This window comes from Caenorhabditis briggsae, assembly GCF_000004555.2.
Source record: "Caenorhabditis briggsae complete genome, chrIV, whole genome shotgun sequence".
Taxonomy (NCBI): domain Eukaryota; kingdom Metazoa; phylum Nematoda; class Chromadorea; order Rhabditida; family Rhabditidae; genus Caenorhabditis; species Caenorhabditis briggsae.
In genome coordinates this window covers 10,659,069-10,685,833 of record NC_013487.2, presented here as the reverse complement: position 1 = coordinate 10,685,833, position 26,765 = coordinate 10,659,069, and the positions used below count along the sequence as shown (strand labels likewise).

Genomic DNA, 26,765 nt, shown 5'->3' with positions numbered 1-26,765 from the left:
ATACGGAGTTCGCGAACGGACAGAATACGGAGAAACCCGCAATAATGTTCTGTGTTTTGCTGGAAACGGTTCGCTTACGGTCCGCATACGATTCCTATTTCAACCGCGCGCGAACGCGGAGAGTCCGTAACGGGTTGTTCGCGAATCATCTGTGTCGGGTATTCCGGATTTTTTTTGAATTTTTTTGTGGTAAATTCTGAAAATACATAACTTTCGGAACATTTTAATGCAAAAAAATTACCAAAAATTCGGATGAGCCCCCTTTAAAGCAACCATCAATTCTCACTAATAACACTTCTCTTTCTATGGGAATCCACAATATTTTTTATTTTGTTTTCTGGATCCATAATGTTCATATTTTCTCACTTCCTTATTTGTAGGTCTAGCTTTCTCCATCGTTTTTTCTCTTGTCACCTGCTAGAATTTCGAAAAAAAACGCCGGCACAAAAAAAGAACAAAAGAATATCAAAAAAGTGAAAAGCCATTACATTTCATGAGAAACGAGCTAATTTAGAACCAACTAACGGAACAAGGAGTTTGAAGTTTTTCTCCTTTTTTGACCGGAGGAAAGACAAAAAAGAGATAATGAGAGACAACACAAAAAATTCGGAAGGAAAGGGGATAAAGGACTAAAAAAGAATAAGAAAAAAAGAAGAAAAGCGGAAGAAAATGTGTGAAAGGAAGTGGAAAATGAACACACACCGTGCATAGCCAACACTCTTTGGACAGGATCGTGGGATTTTCGGTGTCAGAATTTCTTTGAAGCTAATGATAAAGCAACACCACCGTTTCTGTTTCTCACATAAAAAAATAGTATTTTAAATAAAAATCGATCAGTTACAAATTTTTGGGGCTACCACTTGAACAGAAAAGGGCACCAAGAAACCAATTCGGGAAGAAAAAGAAGAAGCTGTTCAAATATTCAGAATTGAAGTGCTCACTTGGAAACATGGGTATATAGCGGATAAGACTCGTGATGAGAAATGAGGAAAAAGAAGAATTTTATGAAAAACAGGATGTTGGATAATTAGGAGGAAGATCCTATAGAAGAAAAACTAAAAGTTTGAAGATTGAGAAATGAAGAATCTCGGTTCTCGACTAAAAAACGAAACGAATCATTAAGAATGTACAGTAGTAGGAGAAGGAGGAGTGTGAAACATGCAAACGCGGTCCAAACACGAAAAGCAAATTAAAAATTGATAGCCGGATGACTAGGAGTATTCCCATTTCTATCTCTTTTTGGTCGAAGTTCGAAAGCACGGAGTTTTTTGAAATTCAATTTGTAAACATGACTTAATTGAGCTAATTGAATTTTTGTCTGTGTGGAAGAAGGAACTAATTCTAGAGAGCCGGGAATCGAACTTTTAGAATAAGTTTAATTTCTAGGAAACAAAGATGTTGATCTCTGAAAAACTCCAAATAATTAGAGTGGTAGAAATCCAAATATGCGACGAAATCCCCGAAAAGTGCTGTTGAAAGTGAAAATTTTGCTTTTAAAAAATAAAAAAACATTTTTTCTTTAAAAAAAATAGGGACGAAGATAATTTCGCGGCCGTGACCTATATTTCTCACTGTGCGGGAACTCAAATCCTCGTCCCTATTCGCAACCATTTTTTTTTAATTTTCAACTGCGTTTTTCGAGGATTTATTTTTTTTTCCTGATTTTTTTCTCACTAATATTCTGAAAATATATAACTTTGGGAACATTTTGATGCAGAAAAATTTAAAAAAAAATTTTTTTTGGTCGGAATCCCCCTTCGAAACTATTTTCAAAGATAGAATCAGAGAAAAACTTCAAGATCTGATAATCAAAAAATATGCGCACTGCGCTCTGATAAATTATTTCTGCTTGAATTGATAAGATATTTTGATATTTTTGGCTCTGCTTTCTGGGGTTTTCAATTTTCTAATTATTAAAGTGACATCAGAATTTCAGTCCCACTTCTTTCAGCTATTTTTTTCGGTCTAATGATTCCCAAACGTTCCGAAAATAAGTTTTTTCAATCCATGTCTCTATTCCCCATCTGAATGCTTTTGCAGAATCTCGATTTCAAGATATTTATAGGACGGAGAAAAACCACGAGGCAGTTGACCCCAAAAACACGTTGCTGCTTCTTGACATGTTTCAATTCCGAAATGGGGAAAAAGCCATAAACAAGGGGCTCACACAAAATTCCAAATGAAGTTAGAAAAAAGAAAGGCAACTAGAACTTTGACCACGAAAAATAAATGGGCCCAAAAGTATAAAAAACTAGGGGGCAACACGAATTCTCATGCATCCGAAATGAAGAGGAATCTTCTTGAAGATCTAAAAATGTTCCTATTTTCAGAACACATCATGAAAAATCAATGGTTGTTTATTAGTAGTATTCAGGTGTAGTGTCGGAGGAAAGAAGAAAGAGAAGCGAGGGAAAACTGAGAGGAACCAGAAAAACGGACACGGAAGGCACCGACAAATGACCCGAATGACCCTCTGTGCAGATTTTTTGAAGCAAAAGAATGGAAAATGTACTATGCGGACGGATACAAACAAAGCTGTGTAAATGAAAATATGATATGTTTTTGTGTGAAGAAGAAAGTGAACTCAGCTGCAATAAAGACACTTCCTTGGTACTGAAAAATGAACTTGAACTCGAAAAAAGTAAAGTTTAGAGATTGGGAAGAGGAACAAATGACTTGTTGTTTTCAGAGATATACTAGATCTAACAAGAGGGCCACAACCCCTTGTAAACCCAGATTTTGATGAAAAAAAAGGCTAAAAATAGTCTATGTTTTGTTATACTTAGAATTGCATAAAATTTCATATTTCAGACATTAAAAAAAAGGTTTTTTTTAATTTTCGAATATGTCCAAGTGGTTGAAAAAATCAGAAAAAAAATTAGGGAAGATGTTTGAAATATGAAATTTTATTCAATTCTAAACCTAACAAAATAAATTTCATGTTCTAAAACGTCCTAGAAATCTGTTGTTGCACTAAAAATCTGTTGTTGCACTAAAAACGCTATTTTTGTACTGAAACTGATCTAACTCGGCTGAAACTGACGAGCAAATTCAAAATGTTCGATAGATAAGCTATTCTTAACCTTTCCGAAATTTTTCATCAGAATCTGGTTTTGAGGCTCCCTTATGATATAATCTTTAGTCGATAAAATGAGTTCTTTGAATGGAGAAAAAGATGTAACAATAAGTTATGGACATCAAATTAATTGCATTCTAGAAACTTCGTTATGAAATCTCTTTGGGTAAAATGTGATGTTTCTTTGACACATGACTCAAAATCTACGATTTTTTTTATTTTGAAAAAATGAGTTTCGTTCTAACAGAACAATAAATTATGCCTACCTCAAATGGAAATATTTCAAAAACAACATAGAACACTCCAGAGACATGTGAATACAAATTCAAAAAAAAAGGACTCACCTCTTAGTAACCGATGTATTTCAGAAAGCGATGTCGTGCACTTTTCCAATGCACTCGTCATTGTTTTGTGCCAGTGGTGATGATTGAAATGAGAATGATGAGGTTGGTGGGGAGGAAGTTGAGATAACGATGGGGACAAAGTGATGGATGAAGTGGTAGTGGGGGTGGAAGCAGAGTGCGATCGGTGATGCAATGGAATCGGACGATGGGCGGTCAGGTGGTGGAACCAAGGAGGAGATGAACACCGTGTGGAAGTGCTTGATGATACTTTAAACTCCATTTCACACGAGAGAGGGACTCCTGCAAAGATTGATGGACTTTTTGAATTTTTAGTGGTCTCGAGAAATTGGCAAGAGCCAAAGAGATGAATAGACAAGACAAAATGTGGTTTTAAAGAACAAGGAATTGGATGATGGATTATATAATTTTTGAGATGAACAAAATTGAAAAAAAATACTACAAAATCTGTCTAAATAAATGAATTGTAAGGATGGAAGTAAGAAAAAATATACGGAAAAGTGGTTTGAAGAGGCAAGGGATTTTAAAAAAATGGTTCCCACAGAATCTCGAGTTACCAAATATCTGCGAGCAAAGTACTGAAATAAGAGTTTTTGGTCCTTCATTAACAATCATCTTGAGAGGTACTGTAGTTTGACATACCGTATTTACTCCAATAGAAGCTCACCCAAGCCGTCAACTTTGAGCTTAATTATCTTGATTCCTGTAAAAGATATTGAACATCTATCAACTTTTAAAATATTGACGATCTTGTGATAAACAATTTATCAGTGGAAATGTTCTTGATATCTTTGGGAGGATCCGAGATAATTGAGCTCAAGAAGGTGGGCTTCTACCAGAGCACAAACGGTAAGAGCGGCTGTGGTTTGTTAGTTTTTGTAAGGTCTCGGATATTTAGGAAAGGGAAAAAATACAAAAAATAGAATTCAATGTATACTTCAGCTTTACACCTGTGTGAGCTTGTGAAAAAATGACTCTATTGAACGTTTTTGAAGATGGGAACTCGAAAAAATCTTGAATAACAATCGCAGCATACCGTAAATTCTCTAATAGTAATATCTCCAACTATTCGTTCACTTTAATCTCAATTATCTCGGTTGTCATTAAAGATATCAAGTATTGGTCAACTAGTAAAATGTTGGTGATATTGTGATAAACATTTTATTAGTTAACTACTTTTTGATATCTCTGACAAAAACCGAAATAAATTGGCTTAAAATCAAAAGTTAAGGTGGCCTTATATTAGAGCAAATACGGTATTAAAAATAAGAAACTTTTTCAAACACTAACTTTTTTCTACTATAACAGACAAGCACTTAACTTGTCGTATATCCTAACGACTAGTTTTTGTGCCATATTTTCAAAAAGAGTCTATAATCATTAAAAAAAATAGTCGGCTAATAGTTATCTTTTCTTCCATATCATCAAAAAAGAATAAAAAAGACGGAAAGCACAAAAAACAATGTAAATGAAATTCTTCTTCTCTTTTTTTTCCACTACTGCAATCTTCTTCATCTTCTTTTCTGAAGCATCTTCTTCTTCATCCACCCTCACTTTTTGATGTTCTGTCGTCTTCTTTCATCAGTAGTGTAATCAGCTGTGAGGACTCTCGCCCGCAAAAAAATGCAAGAAATTTACGCGGCTGTTGTGTTTTTTTTTTTGCTCCGTCTGGGCACCTTTCCTCTCATTTTTTTTTCGTACAATGATGTTCTTGCTCTTTTCTTTCATGACATTATGAATTTGAATCCCATTTTCTCTTTTGTGAAGAATGTGCATACGAACGGACGGCGGAAGAGCAGCTGACCGATGGGTGTCGGCTCGCAAGAACCCATTATTCTTTCGAGATTCCTTAAATTTTTATCGACGGAGAAGACAACAAGAGCCCATTTGAATTGCACAATTCCTAGTGTTGCACAACTTTACACCTGAAAAATGGAAAATTGTAGGGAGAATTCGAGAAGAAGATTATTTGTGGATATGGAGATGAATTACCTGGATTTATTTGATTTTCACACATTCAGAATGATTCGACGTTGTGAGCGAGAAAACGGAAGGGAGCTGGATGAAACAGTACATTTAAAATACGTAGAAGAATGGTCTAGCTACAGTTTTCCGTAAACTGAAATAGTTTTTACTTCCTGTATATTGGCTAAAAAGCGCAACGATAATAAACAATTTCATTTTTCGCACTCAGCAGGTGGCTTCTGAAGTGATACCAAAATTTTCAGGTCCGCGAACAAGCTCTCATCCATCAATGTCAGGTTATCAACATGTTTTCTTCCGAGTACAAGAACCCTTCACTTCCAAAGAATTCATCACTCAGCTAAAAAAACCACAACAGTTGTCAGTTGTGCCACACTAATTAATGTGTACAACACATTGATACAGAACGAATCTAGAAAATGGATTTCACACATTTGTACTGTACCATTTTTGTTTTCAACTAAGTTGTGTTATCAGCAAAGTTGTATCAGTTGACCAATTTCCGATATTTTTTACAGGAATCGAGATAAGTGACCTCAAAGTTGAGGGTTGACGGTTAGAGGGAATACGGTAATATATTTTGGTTCCTGTGGGAGATATCAAAAAAGTTAGAGGAAATACGGTACTCAAAGCTCCAGTCTTGGTTCAAGATAACCTATGAAAAAATGTCCAAGAAGTTTTCCAGCAGACGTTTTTCTTTTTTTTTCAGATTTTCCGCCGAACTCCTAATTATTTTTTCTGGAGGGAAATAAAAAGTTTAGAGAGAAAAAAGTTTAGAACTTACGGTGGTGAGACCATTTTTCTATTGAAAAATACACACTTTCCAGTTCCAGCTCACTTCCGTTTTCTCTACAGTAGCCCGCCCGCTTCAGCTCAGCCGCCGTTTCGTTCGTTTAGGATAATAGAGAGGTTTCTGATAAAAATTCAAAAAATTAATCTTTAGATTTTGGTTTATTATTTATTCTTACAACAAATTTAACAAAAATATAAAACAACTGATAGTGAATTCCTTTCCAGCCAAGTTATAAACAACGCTTACTATCTTCCCCCATTACTTCTTCTTCTTCTGCCGTCAAGGCAATTTGCGCAACAAGCGTAGGGTCCATGGAAATCTGTTGCGGCTCACTTATCGTGGCGTTTTTTGCAGAGCAATCAATCACTTATTGCACAGCTCAAAAATGTTTCATATTTTTAAATTTCTCCTAGCTCTTCTTGCCCTTTGCACTTTTCTGCTCGGAAAAGATAATCTTCAGACATCGGTATACGAATCTGCGAACAGCTAACAGTGAAACATGATACCATTTGCCATTCTACATTTTACAATTTATCAAATGTGTTTTGTTCGGAACTTTCATTTCTTTTGATCCTTTACGAAGTACGCCAGATGCCTCATCTAGTAGTCTGAAAAATGCAGCTGTAAACACAAACAAGCACAATAACACATTTCGTCAACGAGAGAAAGAATGAGTCTCGGTCCGCGATAAACAGAAAAGTTGCAGATAATCTTTGTGTTCAATTTTTTTTCGTTCAAAAAGTAACCTTGACTTTTAGGTTGAACACAACGACATATTGTCAGTACACACAAAAGAATCGAACGAGGGAAAATTGAAAAAAAAGAGAATAAAAAGGGAAAGAAGAAAAAGAAGAAGTTATAAGAATAAAGTAAGAAGAGAAAGAAGAAGTAAGAGAGAATCTTTACAACTTGTTTTATCAATTTGCGCTTCCGTGTTCTTGAACGTCATTTTGATTTTTGGCAGATGAAAGAAACCGAAACGCCATTGAAACTGGTTCAACGACTATTTTTGTATTGGACTTTTGAAATCATACTGTAGGAAAACGTTTGGATCTTCAAAAAACCTTCAATATCTCTTCATCGGTCTGAAATACTAAAACCTGTAATAAAATGGCCTCCTAACTTTAAACATTGAGCCAATATTTTCGGGACTCAAACTTTGGACTCAAACCTGTCAGTGTGGGAGCCCTTCTATTACAGGTTTTACGGTAAGAGAGATTCGTTCACGTTTTCGGCAAATTTTCTGTACGAATCCCTTGCATAGAACTTGAAATTATAGAACTTTCGACTGTTTTGGGAAAAAATGATTCCGATAGTTTCGAAATTTCGAATGTGGTCCCTAGAATAGTTCTAAAAACTCTCTCTCTCTCTCTCTCTCTCTCTCTCTCTCTCTCTCTCTCTCTCTCTCTCTCTTTCCTGAAAAACACTCACTGAAAGTCAATTACTGGATATCAGTTTATGCACGCTGAAGATTTCAGGTCTATCTGACAAATTGAAATCTCTTTTTCCAACATTTAGAGTTTACCACTTCTTTTTTTTTCATTGCATACCGTAAAACATATAATAGAAGGGCCCCTACACATTCAGGTTGAAACTCATTTATCTTAATTTTATGCAAGATATCGAAAATCAACTGATTTCTATGATATTATGATTAAAACATTTATCAGTTAACAACTTTTTTATATCTTTAACAGGAACCGAGACATTGTCCTAAATTTCACCTGTTCTGATGTTTTTCCCTCATTTTTTCTCACTTCCTAGCAATTCCATTTTGAAAGTATCCCTTCTAAATAAAAATGTTTGACTCCTCATTTGAACTACTTGTTTTTTGGACCTAAACCCCTCCTTAATTTTCCAATCATTGCCCTAACTGACAGTTCAACAGTCATGTAATAGAAATAATAGATTAGTCATCATAAAAAAACAAATACATTCTCCTCTTCTTTGTTGTTCCAAACGTCGTGCTATTTTTGTGAAAAAGGAAAAGACTTTTGGAATTTCGAATCTCCCTCTCTTTCTTTTTTCCTCAGAAAATCCGTCTTCCATTGTTTCATTTCGAATGTTATCATATCAAAACCAGAAGCAGTCAACGTGTTCTTCGATAAGCCATCGTCGATTCGATTCTCTTCTTTTATCTCAATCATGTCATGCCAAATATTATCGTCCTGCCACTCTTTTTCTAAGTTATCTTCTTTTCTCGACACCTCATTCAACCTTTCAGGGATTATGACAAAAAACACGAAGTGTGAAGGTTATTCTTCTTATCTCTCTTATGAAGCTAATCTTCCTTAGTGATTAGCCATAAGTCTCTTCTTCGAAAGTTGTCAATGAAAGTTGGAGATTTTGAATCCAGCCCTGAGAATGGATCGTGAGAAAAAGGCATCATATTTCACACACCATCAAATTAATTCACTATTCCTATTTCCTTTATTGATGACAGGAAAAACCAAAAAATCATTTAATTATACGAAAAATGGTTTTTCTAATTATTTGCCACTAGTCTTGTCTTGTTAACTACCGTAAAACCTGTTATAGAATGACCCCCTGACTTTTAACTATAAACCAACTTTTCTCGGTTCCTATGAAAGATACAAAAAAGGTGTCAACTGATAAATTGCTTATCAGAATATCAGAATTTTTTTGTTAATTGTTATATTTTTGATAGCTTTCATAGGAATTGAGATAATTGAGCTCAAACTTGACAGTGTGGGTGCCCTTTTATTACAGGCTGTATGGTAGTTCTGTGAATTCTGAGAATTCGATAAATTGAGCTTTTGCGTTTTCATTTTATTAAACTTTTATTTACAATTTCGGAAATCCTGAAATCCAGAAAACCGGAATTTCAGAAACTCAGAAATTCTGAAATGAAGAAACCCAGAGTTCCATATATCCATTATTCCAAAAATTCAAGATTCAATAATCAGATAATCTAGAAATTCAAAACTCTGAAAATCCAAAAAATCCAGAAATCCAGAAATCCAAATAGACAGAATTCTAACCATCAAACGTTTCTAATCGTTGCTAATTTTTTATCTTCTCAAAATCGATTTCCAGCCTGAACCGTTCGATACGCCCATAGCCCCGCCCCTTGTCCTCACCAAACCAAAAATCATGAATCATTCATACTTTTGTATTTTTGTTTCCCTTCTCACTCTCACTCATTTTTTTTGCATTCCAAGAGGTGTGTCATCTTCTCGACTCTTATTTTTCCCATTCATTTTCCAATTAATCGATTGATTACTCATTGCTCCGAGAGAGGGACACAAAACTACCCAAATGTTTATATGTTGCAACACCAGAAGAAGAAAAAGCAACTCTTCCTTCCTTCTTCTTCTTCTCCAGATGTGTAATTCTCACTCTCTGCGCAGGAGAAGAAGCCGATTGGCAGATTGCAATCGGAGACACGACGACCATTTCTGCGAGGTGGCACCGACCTCCGATTTGTTTTTTTTTTCTGTGAGCGGCTAGTCTAGGTTTATTGGGCTGTCTGTCATGATGGAAGATCGGATATCTATTTCCGATGCCTTTCAGGTTCTTCTCATTACCCAAACATGTATGTCTTATTACATGAGTACACTACTTCCAATTGTTTCCTAAATGTGATTGCTCGGGAAATAGTTTTGAGTTAGAAGAGGGATGGTCAGTTTTCTGATCTTTATCTTTTTAGAGACTTTCTGTAGTTTTTTCTAGATTTCAAAGTTCTATGAACATACTGTTAACACTCTCATAGAATGCCAACCGTATACTTTTGCTTTGAACTCAATTATCTTTATTTCAATATAAGATATCTGAAATCTGATAACTGATAAAATTTTACTCATAATATCGCCAACATTTTGTCAATTTACAACTTTTTATATCTTGCATAGAAATTGAGATAATTGAGATCAAACTAGAAGGCGTTGGGCCTTTCTAAAGAAGGTTTTACGGATTGGCAATGAGAGAATTTCTTGTCTATGAAAATCTGCTCTTAAAAAAAAAGAAAAATCGCAAAAATGATTTGAATATCTAACCTCTCTGGTAATATTCTGGGAATTTTCCTATTCTGTTGTCTAGTGACCCTATTCTAGAAATGTTCCGGTAGTGTTTATGTCCCGGAAACCTGTAGGTGTCAGTTCTGCCCCTAATTTCTTGGCAAATGACGCCATTCGAACTTTTTTTGATATTTTCGTCTCCTCCTTCTCTTCTGAAAATTCTTGTATCCTCTTCACCGTCATCTCTCATCATTCATCAATCTCTTCTCCACCCCATCTCCTTATTTTTTTCTGTTCGTCGGACAAATGTTATTTGATTTGTTTTCTTCCTCTTCTTCATCCCTCTTACATGTTTCAAATGTTTTCAACTCTCTCATAACTTCCATATCCCATTCCATCAAACCACTCTTGTCACAACAATATATCTCTTTTGACCCCTGACCGACAAACTGCACAAACTGACCTCCATGGCTATTGGGACTACATCAGTTGGCGCGGTGCCGGAATGCAGTTAATCAGGACCTGATGTCAAAAAGAGGGAATCTGATGGGACCGTTAATCAAAACGAGAGGTCCCGTTTCCCTATCCACCCAGTTGGCCGGTGTAGACCCCCAGTGTAATCCATCCGACCGGACGACATGTGCTTCTGGTTTGCAATCACTTAGCAGTACACAACCCAGAGAAGAACCGCGTTTTTCGACTAGTAAATCTAACTTTTTTGTTTTTCCCTGAATCAAAATTTTTGTTTTTGCTTTTCTTTCGGTTATATCACTATGTGTTATTCAAAGCAACCAAATATATATATTATTTTCAGCTTCATAGAAATACAAAGCCAGTTGTGTCCAAATTAGCTGGCAATGAACTATTTTGAGCAATTACCGTAAACCCTGTAATAGAGCGAACGTATTTTCCTCCGACATTGTGAGCTCAATTATCTAGATTTCTGTGAAATATATCAAAAATCTGTCTACTGATAAATTATTTATCATAATAACTTCAATATTTAATCAGTTGACAAATGTTTGATACCTTTCACAGAAATCGAGATAATTGAGCTCAAAGTTGACGGTTTGGGTGGGCTTCAAATAGAGGAAATACGGTAATATATTTTGGTTCCTGTGGGAGATATCAAAAAAGTTTCAATTGAAAAAAAGGTTGTTAGACTATGATAAACAACTTAACAGTTGCTAACTTTTTTATATCTTTGACAGGAACTGATATGAATTGGCTCGAAGTTAGTGGCCCTTCTATTACAGGTTTCACGGTACGTTCGCTTTTGAAATGAGAAGATTGGGAAGATAGAGTCATGAATAGATATAATTGAAAATTCTTCTCTTCAACTTTGTTGCCAAAAAAAAAGAAGTAACTCTTCGAAAAATTGCTTTTGAACTATTCTCTCCTCTTCTTCTTTTTTCCCAATTTGCATTTATTATAAAAAGACTGGTCCAGTTTTTTTCTCTCTTTTTTCTGTTCCACAACTTATCTTTTCTCTTTCTATCACACTTGATTACAGCAACTATTCATCATGAAAGTCCTTTGTCTCTCTATTTTCTCTATTTTCATTTATACAGGTACAAATGACTTTCATCGAATCATCCTCGTCTATTCGATTCGCATGTTATCTCTCTGAAGACTTTTTTCCCTCCACAGCCAATTTTTTTCGCCTTTTGTTCATTGTTATTTGCCACTCGTTGTTCATCTCTTTTCCTTTTTTTCAAGTTCCGGAATTGATTCATTGTGACCAATCAGATGATTAATTGAAACTTGATAGCGTTAGTTTCATATTTCAATCGGGTATGAAGACCCTGTTCTCATAAATATAGTATATTGTCAGATTCATATTGTTTTAATTGCAGAATGTCGGAAGAAATTCTCGACTTCAGTGGAAATGGACCAGAAGACGTTCAAACACTTTTGACGAACTCTGAAATGGACCCAGGACTTCTTTCTAATGAAACAACGACAACGATGATGACGGAGATTCTGAGTAGTACTACCACAACTACCATGGGTAGGTCTTTGATTCTGATAATACAAAGTTTATCAGAATTCTTTTTAAGAGTGGAATCTAAAAATTCTAAACAATTTCAGCTCCGATTCTGATTGACTATCATCCAAATCCCTACCGTATCGGTCTTCTTGCTTTCAAATGCCTTCTTATCATCCTCCTATTCACTCTTTCATGCACTATCCGACGGGATTTCTTCAAGTTCTTTGTCCTGTTCCTCATCATCCCACTTTTTATTGAATCTGGATTTGACATTTTCACTGAAATTCATTCCAGCAACGCAATTTACGGAGCTCAGTAAGTAACATAGAGTGGCTAAAACTAAAGAAATCATTGTTTTGTAGGCAATTCGATTGGGACTACTTCAATCTTTCTCCAAGAGAGAACAGCACGGTGACTGATTGGCAGAAGCATGCCGTTGAAAGTTACGGGCAGATTCTTCAAAAGTATACTACCTATCAAGTATATACGTAAGATTTCATTTATTTGGTAAACAAGAAAATGCATAAATCAAGATTTCAGAAAGGATCAATTGTTCTCTATTGTCTCGTATGTTGCTGGTGATTTCATCTTCTGGAGTCTTCTTTTCTCGACAACTACCGTATTCCATTATGCACACAAGGCTGTGGTTCGTCCCGAACAGATCACTTATGATCCAATTTGGTATCAATATTCACTATAAATTCCATAATGGAATCAGAATTTCTTTCAGCAGTTCCTTCTTCAAGATCCAGATCCTTCCTGTTCTGTTCACTGCCATTAACACCCTTATCTCCTTGTATGAAATCCCTCAATGGTCGTATCTTTTCGTCCTCTTCATTCTGAGAATCAATGCTTGTGTCCTCTCATTCGTCATCTTTACTCAACTCTTTGCAGTAAGGCTTTAAAGTTCTTATAGCTCAAATCAAAACTATTTTCAGTCACTTTTCTTATTCTGCCGCCGAAAGGATGAAGTGACAAAGACTTCTCCTTATGAACATGTGAGAAATAGCAAACTTCGTCTTTTCCTCTTTGTTCTTTTCACCATTCTGATTCATGCTCTCACAGCCCCATACCTCAGTAAGTACTAGAATGAAATATTCTTTATTAGTATTTAAAAAAAAACAAGTAACCTTTCAGTTTGGTCTGGCTTGACGATCGCATCTGATGTTGGACATCTCCTCGGATTCAACTGGTACTTACCAATGCACTTCGCTTCTGAAACGTTCCCTCTTCATCTCACGTTCTTCCTTGTTCGTCCATTCGCCTTTGCCATTTTGGCTCTTTTCCTCTTGAACCCATATCGCAGACGATTTGTCAAATTTTTCTGTCCATGCTGCAGAAGACATTAGGCAAAAAACTCCCCTACGAAATTTCTGTAATTATTGCCATCTGAAAAAAATTGCCATAATAACCGTGCTCTCATCAGCCCGGTGATTCTCTTCTCTTGTCCTCAGCTATTTATCAACCTCTTTTTCAAATCACCGACCCAAAATTGTGATATCTGATTTTCACGTTCAACACGTTCCAAATAGTTTTTTTTCAATAAATATAAATTTCCTATTTCATCTTCTATTCCTAGCAATGAGTTCGTCGAATAGCGATGTTTACGAGTTTCCGGAAGACAAGTAAGAACTGAAAATAGTATCAATGATAACTATTATTCTTTATCCCAGCAAAATTGTGCAAACAAATTTGGCCGATTACACTACCGAACTACTCGATGGGAACAGTTCAACGACAAAAAGCACGATTTCAGACGACCCACCTAATCAATTGTTTCTGACATCCCTGCTATCAGTTGGCTCTGCGGCTTTTTTCCTGTATGGGATTGGGTGCTTTCTACAGTACACTAACAATTTTCAGGACATTATCTGCTTCGGTTGTTCGCTTCTCTCCGTTTCTCGGTTCCATACTTTCGATTTCTATTATCCTTATATTCAGAGAATGGAACAGAATATATGGAGGACTTTTGACTCCGCGGCTCAAAGCTTCCATCAACTATTCAACCGTACTAAAAGATAACAAGTAATCTATTAAAAAGCTCATATGCCTATTTCACAGTTCTTATACAGAGAGTATATTCCTTTCTATGACATGGACTGGCTGTTTGGGGGCAAGTACAAACCATACTGTTACGGTTGTACAGGCCCTGCTATCAATCCTGATATGTGTAGGACACCTGATGAGTAAGATTTTGGGATTTTTATAATTTGTGTTACACCTCATTTCATTATCACATTTTCATTATTATTATTATAACTTTCAGTCCCGACAGCCGTTCTCCAACAAAGGAAAGAAACGAGGGAGAGAAACTGATGAAAAATAGCTGATCTCCTAAGTTTCCTATGAATAAACATTTCTTCTATGTTCTTTCTTTCTGTATATTTCTCTTTTGCATCCGATTAATGAATCAAACCAACGCGAAAAACACATGCGCTTTTTCTGCAAAAACCACGCGCGCGCATTGCAATTATCGATTGAAAAACACGGGCGGTGGGCACGCCCCTTTTATAATTTTTTTGGCGCGATTCCCTATTTTCAAATTTCAGGGACTTCTTTCTCGAAGCTTTCGTTTCGCAATAAATGCTTTCTCTTCATTTTTCCTTTCCCTCACTCTTTTTACTTGATTCACGTTAATTTCGAAAATTTTCGAACAGAATTTGTATGTTTCCCTTTCCTTCAATAGCTCTTTTTCTGAATTTTGGTGGCCTAGATATTCTGTTACTTTTCTCCAGCGTTGTTAACTTTTGTATCTATCATCTCCTGTCAAGAATTTTTATAATACGAATTTTCTTCATATTTTAACTGCTCTCATTTATGCATTAACCTTATGGGGTGGTTGATGATTTTTATAAACATAAAAACACATTTTCATGTCATGATCATCATGAAGAACCCTTTCAGCCTTTTCGATTCGTCTTCTAAGCCCTATATATTTTTTAAATATTGTTTTTTTTTCAGTTTCTATCCGAATAAGATGTCGGGTATCGCCGCAGGCCGTCTTGCAGAAGAGAGAAAACACTGGAGAAAGGTAACGGAAACAGCGAAACATAAACTGTATTGTAACTCTGACGTATTCTAGGACCATCCATTCGGATTCATAGCCAAGCCAGTCAAAAATGCCGACGGAACTTTGAACCTCTTCAACTGGGAATGTGCAATCCCTGGAAGAAAAGATACCATCTGGGAGGGTGGACTCTACAGAGTAAGTGTGATGAAATAATTCTGGTCCAATGATCAAAATCTTAGATTCGAATGCTCTTCAAAGATGATTTCCCATCGACTCCACCAAAGTGCAAGTTCGAGCCCCCACTTTTCCACCCAAACGTCTATCCATCAGGTACTTTCCGCCCGAGTTTCATTTTCAATATGGCAATTCAAAAATTTTAGGAACAGTTTGTTTGTCGCTTCTGGATGAGAACAAAGACTGGAAACCATCAATCTCTATCAAACAGCTCCTTGTTGGAATTCAAGATCTGCTGAATAATCCAAATATTGAGGATCCAGCCCAAGCCGAAGCATATCAAATTTATTGTCAAAACAGGTTAGTACTATTATTAAAAGTATATTTACCACAAGTATATTGAATTTTTCAGAGCTGAGTACGAGAAGCGGGTGAAGAAGGAAGCAATCAAGTATTCTGCTGAAATCGTCCAAAAGCAAATGCTTGAATAGATACATTCCACATTAACCACATTCTTTCATTCTTTACTTTCCTTCCCTTTTTTTCCCTGTTTTTATCTCATTTCTTAAACCCATGTCTGTTAACCACATCGAATGTTGACACACCACGAAATTTGAGCACCGAAGCAACTTTTTCTTGATATCTAAAATTTCAATCTAACCAAAAAGCTTTGTGGTGCCTCATTTTTCATTTCGTGCTTGATGAAATACGAGACCTAGAACTTTTCAGTCAAATGCTCTCGACATTTCGTGTGCCTCCATTCAGAATTATCTTTAACTGGTCAACATGTCGAGTAGTTTTTCGAGTTTTCTGAAAACTATTCCTCATAATCTTACTCATTTCGATCTTCGTTTCACCCCGTTTTTCTCCCAATCACCCCAAGGTTATCTCCTTTCTACGGTACGCTAGAACTGGATCACAATTAAATTGTTCCCACCCGTATTCTGACTTTTTAAATGGACCTATTTATATTTTTGTCTCACTAATTTTTGTTTTGTGACGAGCAATTCATGAATATTCTCAGAGTCTTCGACTATGTCCGAATTCATGAAAGGGGTGATGCTCCTAAAGCAAGATTTGACTGAGGTTCCGGCAGAAGAAGCCCTCAAGGGCAAGGTTATTAATAAGAGTTAGAAAAGTTAGTATAGCTAAAAAATTTAGGTGGTCGCTTTATACTTTTCTGCTGGCTGGTGTCCACCTTGCAAGCAGTTCACTCCGAAACTAGTTGTGAGTTAAATAATACACCCGATAGTTGAACATTCTCTTCTCTATTTTCAACATATTTTAGCGTTTCTACCATCATCTTAAAAAAGCAGGGAAGCCCATTGAGGTGGTTTTCTTCTCTAGAGATCGATCAAAGGCTGATCTTGAAGAGAACTTCACGGAGAAGCATGGAGACTGGCTGTGTGTGAAGTATGGAGATGATATTCTGACGTGAGTTGATTTGGGATAACAATGTGAAACTTTGAAAATTGTAGACGTTATCAATCAAAATTCGAGATAAAGACGATTCCGGTGCTTCGAGTCATCAATCCAGCTGGGAAGATGGTTGTTCTGGATGGGAAATCGGAAGTTGTCGACAAAGGAAAAGCTGATCCGCTTGGACTTTTTGCTGCATGGCAGGCAGCTTGCAACAAATAATTTACTGATTTTGCAAATATCTCTAGGAATTTGACACACTTAATCTGATTCAATAAATTTATTACGTAGAGCCAACACCTATGTTCGTTTTTGACCTGCAGGTACACCCGCCTTACTTCCTATTTTCCACGCGATGGCTGGATGGCAAGCCACAGAGAGGTTCTGAAGCATTTTCTCGTGAATACAAAGATGATGCACTTCGCGTTAGATTTCCTCGATGATATGAAGGTTCTATCGCTTTTATCTTTTAATGAGGATATCGTCTTAAAACTATAGTCTTAGTTTCCAGAGACAATTAATGTCATTGGGGAAAGATAGATATTCGTTACCTCGCTCTTACAAACGGGTGTCACATGCGAAAGAGAAAGCTCGGCCAGAGTTGAGAAAGTTCGGATGGGACACTCTTGGATATGCCGAATCGTTCAATCCACCTCCTCTCAAAGACACAATTCCGCGGTATTTCAAACAAATGTTCGATTTTCTAGGATATATCCAATTACAGAGTAGATGGCAAGAAAATTTCAGTCGACGAATTTCGTCGTGATTTTGAGAGACCGCGAATTCCTGTTATTCTAACAGGGCTCACAGATGATTGGAATGCACATGAGAAATGGACACTTGAAGTAGGAGATAATCTTATTACTTTATTAACTGATAATTCTATTTATTTACAGCGCCTTTCTAAAAAATACCGCAACCAAAACTTCAAATGTGGGGAGGATGATCATGGGAATTCGGTGAGAATGAAGATGAAGTACTATCACGACTACATGCTCAACAACAGAGATGATTCACCTCTCTACATTTTTGATAGCAGTTTTGCCGAGGTTTGAGGGGATGAGCTATTGATTCAATTTTCAAATTTTCAGAGAAGAAAAACCAAAAAGCTGTCAGAGGATTACAAAGTTCCCAAGTTTTTCGAAGACGACTTGTTCCACTATGCTGATCACAAAAAACGCCCACCACATCGATGGTTCGTGATGGGTCCTGCTCGTTCTGGAACTGCTATTCACATTGATCCACTGGGAACAAGTGCATGGAACTCATTGCTTCTTGGATACAAACGATGGGTGCTAATTCCTCCGAACGCGCCTCGTGATTTGGTTAAACCAATGGCTCATGAAAAAGGAAAGCACCCTGATGAAGGAATCACTTGGTTTCAAACTGTCTACAAAAGAGTTCGCAGTCCTGCTTGGCCAAAAGAATATGCTCCAATCGAATGTCGACAAGGTCCAGGAGAAACAATGTTCGTTCCTTCTGGATGGTGGCATGTCGTCATTAATGAGGGACTCACCGTGGCTGTCACTCACAACTACTGTTCCGTCGAAAACTTGCATCTCGTTTGGCCTAAAACAGTGAGAGGTAGACCGAAATTGAGCAAGCACTGGCACAGAAAGTTGGTTATTTTCTCCTTATTCGATTTATCACAAATTCATCGTTCAGACTCGCCGAAAGTCGCCCCGAAGTGTTGAAGATCATTAATTCTTGTACTGATACTCCACCCCAAAGTCTCAATGACTCTTCCAGTGACTCGTCAAGCTCGTCTTCTTCTTCAGATGACTCGTCTGATTCTGAGACGGAGGAAGATAGCGGTCGCTGTGGATTAGGTAACCGAAAAAGAAGAAACGATGTTTGTACTAGCGAATGTCCCGAGAAGATTTCCAATTCCATGGTTTAATTATTATGCAATTTTTATCCAATTTCACGTACTCCTGTTATAACTCGCATATTTTGCTTTTATTCTTGTTTAAACAATTGTTTTCTGTTCTATGAACAACTTGAACTTTATTTGAGTCATAAATATTATTAGACTTGTCCAAATTTGAAAATATCGTATGTCTCTTCTTGTTGCTGTGTTTCTTCGACCTTTTCTCTTTTCGATTTCTCTCCTCCATCACCGTATCCGGTTTCCGGAGCTTCCTGTGAAATGACAGATGACTCCACGAGTGCTTCTCGTTTTGGACATGGGCAATACGCAGCATCGGCTCCTGGGATTCCAGCTTCTCCTGGTTGTCCAGGTGTTCCCATTGGTCCTGGCATTCCTGGTTTTCCAGGTGGTCCTGCCGGTCCTGGTAATCCATCAGGTCCTTCTTCAGCAACTCCGGGTGGTCCAGCTTTTCCTGGTGCTCCTCTTGGTCCAGGGAATCCTGCTGGTCCTGGTTCTCCAAGCGAATAGCGGACTCCTGGCATTCCTTGTCTTCCATGTGCTCCTGGTGTCCCTTTTGAACCTGGAGCTCCTGGATCTCCAGCTGGTCCTGGTGGTCCTGGGCGTCCCATGTTTCCTTGTCTTCCAGGCATTCCATCTCTTCCTTTAGGTCCTGGTTCTCCAATTGCTCCTGGTAGTCCACGAGGTCCAGGTGCTAAAATTTTCAGTTATAGGAAAGATTCTAGTTAAAAAGACTTACGTCCAGCAGGACCTTGATGCAGCTATCATCGTTTCTCATGATCTTAACAAGTTCTGATCCGGACATTCCATGTGGTCCAGGTGCTCCATGCTCTCCAGGTTTTCCATCCATTCCAGCTGGACCAGGTGGTCCAGGAGGTCCAGGAGGACATTGATTTTGAGTAAGACAATCTGAGAATTTCAGACTATTTTAGGTATTTGATAAATGATTAACTCACTGCAATGAGCTGGAAGATCAGAACGCTTCTGACGAACCGATGCAGAGTTGCTCACAAGTTCAGACTTGAATCGTTTGTCATTCAAATAGACAACTTCATTCCAAGCATCATCAGTTTTTCCTTGTCCTTCTTTGAAACTTATCATTGAATTGTCAAGAAATTGATTGATATCATCACATACGGACGTGGCAAAAAATGCACAAAAAGCGATACATAGAACACTGACAAGAACACTTGTCCAAGTTGCAATCGCCGCACTATCCACCGTCATGATGGTGATGTCAGAAATGGAAGAATAGCGAAGAGGTGACAGGAGGGAATGTCTTTTTTATAGAAGAACGAAAAAGGAAAAGGAGTATAAACCGGTTTGGGAGGACGGAGAGGAATGGCTTTTGGATAACGAGGTGTGTAAGCAGTTTTGGCATGTTCGATGGCGGTTTTTCCGAAGATGGAAACGTTACGCAACGATAGACAAAAAAGAAGGATGGATGAAATTGTATAGACGGGGGCAAACGTTTCAGATACATTGTTAGTTGTATGTGATCTGAAATGTATGTGCCTGGACAACAGGAACATTGCTATAATATCTCTAGTTTTAAGAAATACCACAGATGACCAGAATGAGTTTTTCGAGAAAAAGAACTGAAACGGACCCTGAATCCGGAATAGAATTTGACGAAATCTAAAAACAGAATCAGGAATGAAATTAATCAGTTGGTGTATACTTTCCAGTGCTGAACCCCCTGAACTCCGCTCACAATACCTGTAATCCTATAAAGAGGCTTCGTCACTTTTATTCCGGGGTCTAAAAATTGGAAAATTAGACATTCAGATTTCAGAAATTCCTAATTTAGAATTCTGGTATTACCGTATTTTCTCTAATAGAACGCCACCAAAACCGTCAACTTTGAGCTCATATATCTCAATTCCACTAAAAGTTATCAAAAAGTGGTAAACTAATAAAATGTTTTTGATATCACGGTAAGCATTTTATCTGTTGACTACTTTTTGATATCTTCTACAAGGAATGGGCTTAAAGGAAATAATGTGGGTAGGCTTCTATTAGAGAAAATACGGTGATTTCGGAATTCAATTTTTTTTTGTTTAGATATTAGGAATTTTGAGAACTTTAGTTCAAAGATAAATGATTTTTAAATTAAAGGTTGAAAACTTTTTTTTTTTTGAATAAAGAAAAGTGTTCCAAACTTTTAATATTCTGGAATTTCAAAATTTCGATTTCAGAATTTTGAAAATCCAGAATTCTAGAAACTCGGAAGTTGAGAAATTGAGAAAGTCAAAACTCGGAGATTTACAAATCTTTCGTACAAGGAATTTCATTTCAATAATTCGAAAACTCTGAATTTTCGAATACACGAATTTCTAAGGTTTACAAATTTGTTGCTTTCTGAATTTCTAATTTCAGAACTTCTGGATTTCTGATTTTCCGTGTTTTTTTTCCTAATTTAATAGATCAGGTATTTGAAAGTTTCAGAATTATTCGAAAATAATTCTAAAGTTAATCTCTTTGGAAACTAATCGATATAGGGGCACAAAATCCACAATTCGGGGGTACGAAAAAACCTGAGAAAAACGAGTTTTCCTCCAATTTTGAATTCTGCACCCTCTCGCTTTTACCCGTTGAACCCCTAAATTGTTGTAACCTTCAATCGTTCTGATAGCACTGACCACGCTCCAATGGCATCTTTAAAATAATCACAGGTGGATTGTCATTCTTATTTTAACCCTTCGAAAATGTATTCAACAATAGTTTCTCTTTCATTCCAGGTAGGTACTTTCTATGTCTTTTTCGAGATAGAATGCCATTCAAAATTTTAAAGCTAATTTATCTCGGTTCCTGTGAAAGATATCAAGAAGGGGTCAACTGACGAAAAGTTTATCATAATATCTTGAATACTTTGTCAGTTGGCCGCTTTTTGATATCCTTCACAGGAAATGAGATATATGGGTTTAAAGTTGAAAGTTTGGGTGGAATTCTTGTTTTTGCGGTAAATGTTATTTATGATTCAGTTAACACTTTTGATGGTTCTTTCTGTAATGTTCTTATTATGTGGAACAAACTCTCAAACAAAACAAGCGACCACTAATAATAAATCCAAAGTGAGTGGCCTATTTTTTTCAGTAAGTTTCAGTTATTCGGAATTTCAGATTTCTGTTGCTAAAACTAAGAAGTCGAAAAAGAAGTCGAAGAAAGTCAAGGAAGAAGGTGAAACATCGCAAAAGTCATATCCTGCATTCGTGGTAATATATGAATACGTTTTATTGTCGAATCAAAATGCTAACACCTGAAAATCTCGCAGGCGGCGCTCGTGTCGATTTACGATGCCCCGCCCCCAAATCTGATACTGTATCAAACAAAACCAGTTTCTGTAACCTTCTGTAACCTTTGTGAGATTTTTCGAAACGATTTTAGATTTTTGGTAAACATTAGATCGCTAGAATCTCTAGAATCAGTTTTTTCTCGCTCGAAAATAGGTCGTTCAGTAAAATATGTATTTTAGATGCCCACGAAGAGTGAAATGAAGAGAATCAAGTCAGCAGAGGGCAAGAAAAAAGGAACGAAAGATGGGTTCTATCAGGTATCGACAAAAAATCGAGACAAAAATAAGACTTTTTAAAACTGTCTTTTCAGGAAAAATCAGACGAAGACGACACTCTTGAAAAAGTTGAAAGTCTTCACTTGGAAATGTCCGATAAGACTAGGCGGGCTGCAAAGAAGAAGGCAAAGAAAAATGTATAAAGTCTTGCTAATTTTTTCTGTTTTATCATTGAACTTGTATTTTTTGCATAACAAAAAACAATTACAATTTATTGGTTCTTGAAAACAGACACTTAACAACAACTATTTTGAAAACTCTAGTTAAGATGTCACTTGACCCGGATGCTTATCTGGACGATTCTTTCGTACAAGGAATTTCATTTTTCTGTTCATGTCTTCATTGAAAATTGCCGTAGATGCTTCCATTGACAACGCCTTCCTTTGCATATACGGTTTTTGGTAAAATTGCGTGCGACGGATGATTTTCAGCATGCCTTCTGAATCCATTAGTCTGGAATATTTTCATTTCTGAATACGATCAACATTTTTCAACAAAAAAAACCTATTGAGAAGTCCGAAAGCTCCATCGACATCGTTGTTCTGCACCATAACAGTTCGAGTTGCAAACCTTGGGTGTGCATTCCAAACACCTTTGAAAAGCTTGATTGCAAATGGCTGTGAAATAGTACCTCTCCAAGACCATTGACGTACCATCTTGAGAAACTAATTATATTCGACTATTTGAAAAATTGATAGATCATTTATTTATTTTATGGATCAACCATGTGAAAAAAAAGAGATGAAAAGAAAACAAGAATCGATTTATTGTTCTCAAAAAGTCTACACAATGGTTCGTGACATACTGAATAATCTACTTTCTGCGAGCGGCAGCGCGAGCGTCGATCTCTTCTTGAACCTCTGGAGCAAGAGCATTGTCTGGTCTTGGGCGAAGATCGTCAAGTCTGAAGAGGACGGAAGTTGGGTATGCCAAGAAGGCCACGCAGATGAATCCGTAGAGAGCCACCTAAAAAACGAACCGATTAGAAATGAAAGACACGATTTTTCGAGTTATTATGAGCGAAAATTTGTCTCTAATTTACCTTCTCGTTGATAGAAGTGAAGCGAAGTGGTGGAGTAGAATCGACTCCCTTGTGGAGCGAGCGGCGAATGAACTGTTGGTTTCTGGCCAAGGAAAGAATAGCACGGTTCATCATCCTGAAATAAATAAATCATATTATCATGACTTCAGCAGGTTTTGACGGCAAATGCATAGGAAAGAAAGACACATTTTCAGATGGTTTAAAAATCGAAGGAGTTCAACGCAATATAGTACGGAACGACAGCAAAGCAGAAAAAGAAATGTACTTTACACATTGATCAGTGTCTTAGATACATTTTATGAAAAAGCTGGAAGTATGGCTTAAAATATAGCTGAAAAACAGAAAAAGCACAAAGCGAAAACGTACTTATTCTTTGAACGAGAGAAAATGCGGAAACAATAAGCGCAGACGGCAGAACATTCAAGGCGCAGAGAAGGCTAACGGAAAATAGGTCTGTCGTCTCGAGACCCGTACTTGGCTACGTGCCAACTGTAAGAATACGAGAGGATTTTCTTACTTTTGCTATCGAGCTGTTCACTCGAACAACACACAAATTCGATATTTTTCGACTTTCCAGATTATCTCAATAGCTTTTCATTCTCATTACATGAGCAATATATGAAATTTTTTGTGTTTGCTACATTATTTTGCTTACCGACTGACTAAAACTTCTCTTCGGCTATTTAATCGATACGCCGACTGGTTTCAAAACAATATTGAAAGAAGCTTTTTTTACAGAAGCCGTTTGATTCCAACATAGAAAGAGTATACGAATGAACGAAGAACAGGGTAAAGAAAGTCTGGAAGTGGTGAAGCTTGAAGTCCGAGATGATGAAAGCATTCATGTGACAGACGATGTTAAACCTTCTGTGAAGAAAGAAGAAGATGAAGAATACGAAGTGAGAAAAATATATAATTGTCGAATATAAAAAATAGTTTTTAAGGAAGGATCCGATTCGGGAAGTGAAGACGAAAGGTGTAAGAAATGTGGCAATAATAGCACTGACGACAAGATAAAAGCGGAGAAGCATGAACAAAAGAAAACAAAGCTTCTCATGAGCAAGAAGAAGTCTCACTTGAATCTACCAATTTCTGACTGGATCTCTTGTGAAAATTGCCAAGACTGGTATCATTTCGCATGCACTAGTCTTGAACAATGGGAGTACCACATCTACGAACATTGGCATTGCGATACATGCACACCACTTGTTGGCCCAAGCAAGAGTATGTTTAAAACCCTTGCTAAGCTTCATTGAGTTGAAAATGCAATTAAATTTCGGGTTTTCAACCTAGAAAAAGTTATTTTCAGGATTTGAAAAGCACCACCACAGCGATATCGTTGGTACAACGTCGATGAGAAGGACAAACCAATGGAAGTTGGTTCCGAGACATGGATTAATCAACTACGAACTTGGGAGTGCAATATTCCAGCTCCGTAAGAATATCCGAAAAATAGGAAGCTTCGCAAAAATATTTTTTTTCAGAACTGATCATGAAGTTTGCATTGTGGAAAACGGCCACGACTTCAAAACAAAGTTCCATGAGTTGGGAGGGCCTTATAAATGGTCCAAGGTATTTTTGGTCAAAAATCCAGAGGGACTCGATATGAAAATGCCTGGACCAGACTTTGATTTGGAAGACGTCGTGAATATCATGTCACCTGATTATGAAGTGGATACAATCGATGTTTTCAATCAAAACACCTATTCGATGAAACTCTCCACTTTCCTCGAAAAGTTCAGAGATAAGTCTCCGAGATTTCTTCTCTATAACTTTCTCTCGCTGGAGTTTTCGGATAACGAAACGTAAGTATTTTCCAATAAACAAAAAAGAACTAAATGATTCTCATTGAAGGATGAAGAACCTGGCAAAACCGCCAAAATATGTTCAAGACATCTCAATTGTGGGCAAGCTGTGGCCAGACACCTCTTCTGATGCTTACAATGAGCTTCTTTCCAGTGGTCTCTTTTTGCCAGAAGATAATAGACCAAAGGTGGAGCAATTTTGTCTCGCAGGAATGGCTCACTCCTATACAGATTTCCACGTTGACTTTGGAGGCAGCAGTGTCTATTACCATATTTTCAAAGTAAGTCGTTCATTTATGGAAATCTAAATGCAAAAATAAATTTCAGGGCCAGAAGATCTTCTATATCGCAGAGCCCACAGAAGCGAATCTCGCAGCTTACGAAGCACACGAAACATCTCACTCTTCATCCGAATGGTTCGGCGATAAAATCAAGGGGCAAGTTAAAAGAGTGGTTATCAATCAAGGAGAAACTCTACTGATTCCTGCTGGATGGATCCACGCTGTTTACACCCCTGTTGACTCTCTCGTTTTTGGAGGAAATTTTCTTCACCTCGGAAATCTTAAAATGCAAATGCGCATTTATCGCCTCGAAAGTTCTGTACGCACAGCAATAAATTCGGCTTCTAAGTTCTACTTCCCAAATTTCGAATATCTCCACTGGATGTATATGAAGAACATTCTTATTCCAAAAATCAAAGGTATCATTTACTTTTGAAGGTGCTCGATCTTTAATATTAATTTTACAGAAACTGTCGAAGAGGGATCGGATATGCGTGAAGTAGATGCTGGTCTCTGGAAGGCTGCACAGTACATCTCGAAGAAACTCGACGAATGGTACAAAAGAGAGCTACAGGAAGGAGAAGGTACTGCCGAAAAACAGGAAGTTGATGTTTCTTTGGAAGAAAAGGGAAAAACTCTACGGACAATTGAGAGACTTATCTATGCTCAAGTTAAAAAGTTCGAGCGCCCCGGAAAAGCCACAAAACGTACATGTCATGAGGCGACCGAATACGACGACGATTATCGTCCCAACAAAGTGAAAAAGCATCCAAAACTTTCAAAAAAGAATAGTGTTGAGAACATTTCAAAGAAGGATAAAATTAAGAATGGAAATGATAATATCGGAGACATTTCTGTTCAATCTGCCTCAAGTGTACCAAATGGATCATTGAAGCTAAAAGTCTTGTTGGGACCTTCGGAGGATCAAAAGAACGCTATACAGATGTTTAACAGTACACATTCTTCATCTGGTCGAGCAGTAAAAATTAACCAAGCAGTAACTGATCTTTGTGGATCCCACCTTGAATCTCGTGTCGAAGAAATCCCTGAAAGACCCACCAAGTCCTTTGCGGAGCTTAACGATGAACTGGAACGTTGTGAGGCTATTCATTCTGGGGAAAAAGTGAAGAAAGTGAAGCCACCAAAGGTTCCAAAAGAGCCGAAAGAGCCTAAAGAGAAGAAAGACAAACCAGGTAACAACAAATATATGTTTAATGCATAAATCAGTTTTTTTTTCAGCCAAGAAGGCGACAACAGTTCGTGATCGTCTTTCGAAAAAACTCAAGTTGTAAAAAATCTACCTCCGTGAAGAAACATGTGCAATCAATCTATAAGTCCCTACCGTCTTTCTATATAGCTGTGAAAGCTACGTCTTTCTATATATAGCTATGTCT

At 37.1% G+C, this 26,765-nt stretch overlaps 11 protein-coding genes across 11 annotated transcripts in view; 7 read left to right on the top strand and 4 right to left on the bottom strand.

Annotated features, from left to right (window-relative positions):
• Positions 1-3,700, bottom strand: part of CBG01714 — a gene marked incomplete at both ends in the record, with an annotated part of 9,239 nt that extends 5,539 nt beyond the window's left edge. Inside the window, one exon of the mRNA XM_002634107.1 lies at positions 3,421-3,700. Coding sequence (XP_002634153.1) covers positions 3,421-3,700 — 280 coding nt within the window. The remainder of the gene's footprint in view (positions 1-3,420) is intronic.
• Positions 3,701-12,048: 8,348 nt separating this feature from the next.
• On the top strand, positions 12,049-13,530 carry CBG01718 (the record flags this gene model as incomplete). Its single annotated transcript, XM_002634108.1, has 7 exons — positions 12,049-12,202; positions 12,283-12,496; positions 12,544-12,669; positions 12,722-12,862; positions 12,912-13,074; positions 13,120-13,258; positions 13,319-13,530. 7 exons carry the CDS (start codon positions 12,049-12,051, stop codon positions 13,528-13,530), a joined length of 1,149 nt encoding a protein of 382 aa, XP_002634154.1.
• A 232-nt stretch (positions 13,531-13,762) lies between these two features.
• On the top strand, positions 13,763-14,511 carry CBG01719 (the record flags this gene model as incomplete). Its single annotated transcript, XM_002634109.1, has 5 exons — positions 13,763-13,806; positions 13,855-14,001; positions 14,045-14,206; positions 14,254-14,367; positions 14,448-14,511. The coding sequence occupies 5 exons, from the start codon at positions 13,763-13,765 to the stop codon at positions 14,509-14,511; spliced, it is 531 nt and encodes a 176-aa protein (XP_002634155.1).
• Positions 14,512-15,158: 647 nt separating this feature from the next.
• Positions 15,159-15,856, top strand: Cbr-ubc-9 (the record flags this gene model as incomplete). Its single annotated transcript, XM_002634110.1, has 5 exons — positions 15,159-15,212; positions 15,264-15,386; positions 15,431-15,521; positions 15,572-15,725; positions 15,778-15,856. The coding sequence occupies 5 exons, from the start codon at positions 15,159-15,161 to the stop codon at positions 15,854-15,856; spliced, it is 501 nt and encodes a 166-aa protein (XP_002634156.1).
• A 544-nt stretch (positions 15,857-16,400) lies between these two features.
• On the top strand, positions 16,401-17,006 carry CBG01721 (the record flags this gene model as incomplete). The annotated part of the gene is made up of 4 exons (XM_002634111.2): positions 16,401-16,481; positions 16,527-16,592; positions 16,654-16,799; positions 16,844-17,006. The coding sequence occupies 4 exons, from the start codon at positions 16,401-16,403 to the stop codon at positions 17,004-17,006; spliced, it is 456 nt and encodes a 151-aa protein (XP_002634157.2).
• A 298-nt stretch (positions 17,007-17,304) lies between these two features.
• Positions 17,305-18,684, top strand: Cbr-psr-1 (the record flags this gene model as incomplete). The annotated part of the gene is made up of 5 exons (XM_002634112.1): positions 17,305-17,462; positions 17,509-17,629; positions 17,681-17,833; positions 17,876-18,402; positions 18,450-18,684. 5 exons carry the CDS (start codon positions 17,305-17,307, stop codon positions 18,682-18,684), a joined length of 1,194 nt encoding a protein of 397 aa, XP_002634158.1.
• A 128-nt stretch (positions 18,685-18,812) lies between these two features.
• Positions 18,813-19,899, bottom strand: Cbr-col-111 (the record flags this gene model as incomplete). The annotated part of the gene is made up of 3 exons (XM_002634113.1): positions 18,813-19,366; positions 19,408-19,581; positions 19,629-19,899. 3 exons carry the CDS (start codon positions 19,897-19,899, stop codon positions 18,813-18,815), a joined length of 999 nt encoding a protein of 332 aa, XP_002634159.1.
• A 1,739-nt stretch (positions 19,900-21,638) lies between these two features.
• Positions 21,639-22,386, top strand: CBG26434 (the record flags this gene model as incomplete). The annotated part of the gene is made up of 4 exons (XM_045235847.1): positions 21,639-21,746; positions 21,795-21,887; positions 22,148-22,225; positions 22,279-22,386. 4 exons carry the CDS (start codon positions 21,639-21,641, stop codon positions 22,384-22,386), a joined length of 387 nt encoding a protein of 128 aa, XP_045098024.1.
• Positions 22,387-22,506: 120 nt separating this feature from the next.
• Positions 22,507-22,794, bottom strand: Cbr-mrps-21 (the record flags this gene model as incomplete). Its single annotated transcript, XM_002634114.1, has 2 exons — positions 22,507-22,696; positions 22,748-22,794. The coding sequence occupies 2 exons, from the start codon at positions 22,792-22,794 to the stop codon at positions 22,507-22,509; spliced, it is 237 nt and encodes a 78-aa protein (XP_002634160.1).
• Positions 22,795-23,056: 262 nt separating this feature from the next.
• On the bottom strand, positions 23,057-23,399 carry CBG01726 (the record flags this gene model as incomplete). The annotated part of the gene is made up of 2 exons (XM_002634115.1): positions 23,057-23,209; positions 23,286-23,399. 2 exons carry the CDS (start codon positions 23,397-23,399, stop codon positions 23,057-23,059), a joined length of 267 nt encoding a protein of 88 aa, XP_002634161.1.
• Positions 23,400-24,058: 659 nt separating this feature from the next.
• Cbr-jmjd-1.2 lies at positions 24,059-26,663 on the top strand (the record flags this gene model as incomplete). The annotated part of the gene is made up of 7 exons (XM_045235846.1): positions 24,059-24,184; positions 24,230-24,509; positions 24,595-25,090; positions 25,140-25,371; positions 25,418-25,790; positions 25,839-26,564; positions 26,611-26,663. The coding sequence occupies 7 exons, from the start codon at positions 24,059-24,061 to the stop codon at positions 26,661-26,663; spliced, it is 2,286 nt and encodes a 761-aa protein (XP_045091900.1).
• Between the last annotated feature and the right edge of the window lie 102 nt (positions 26,664-26,765).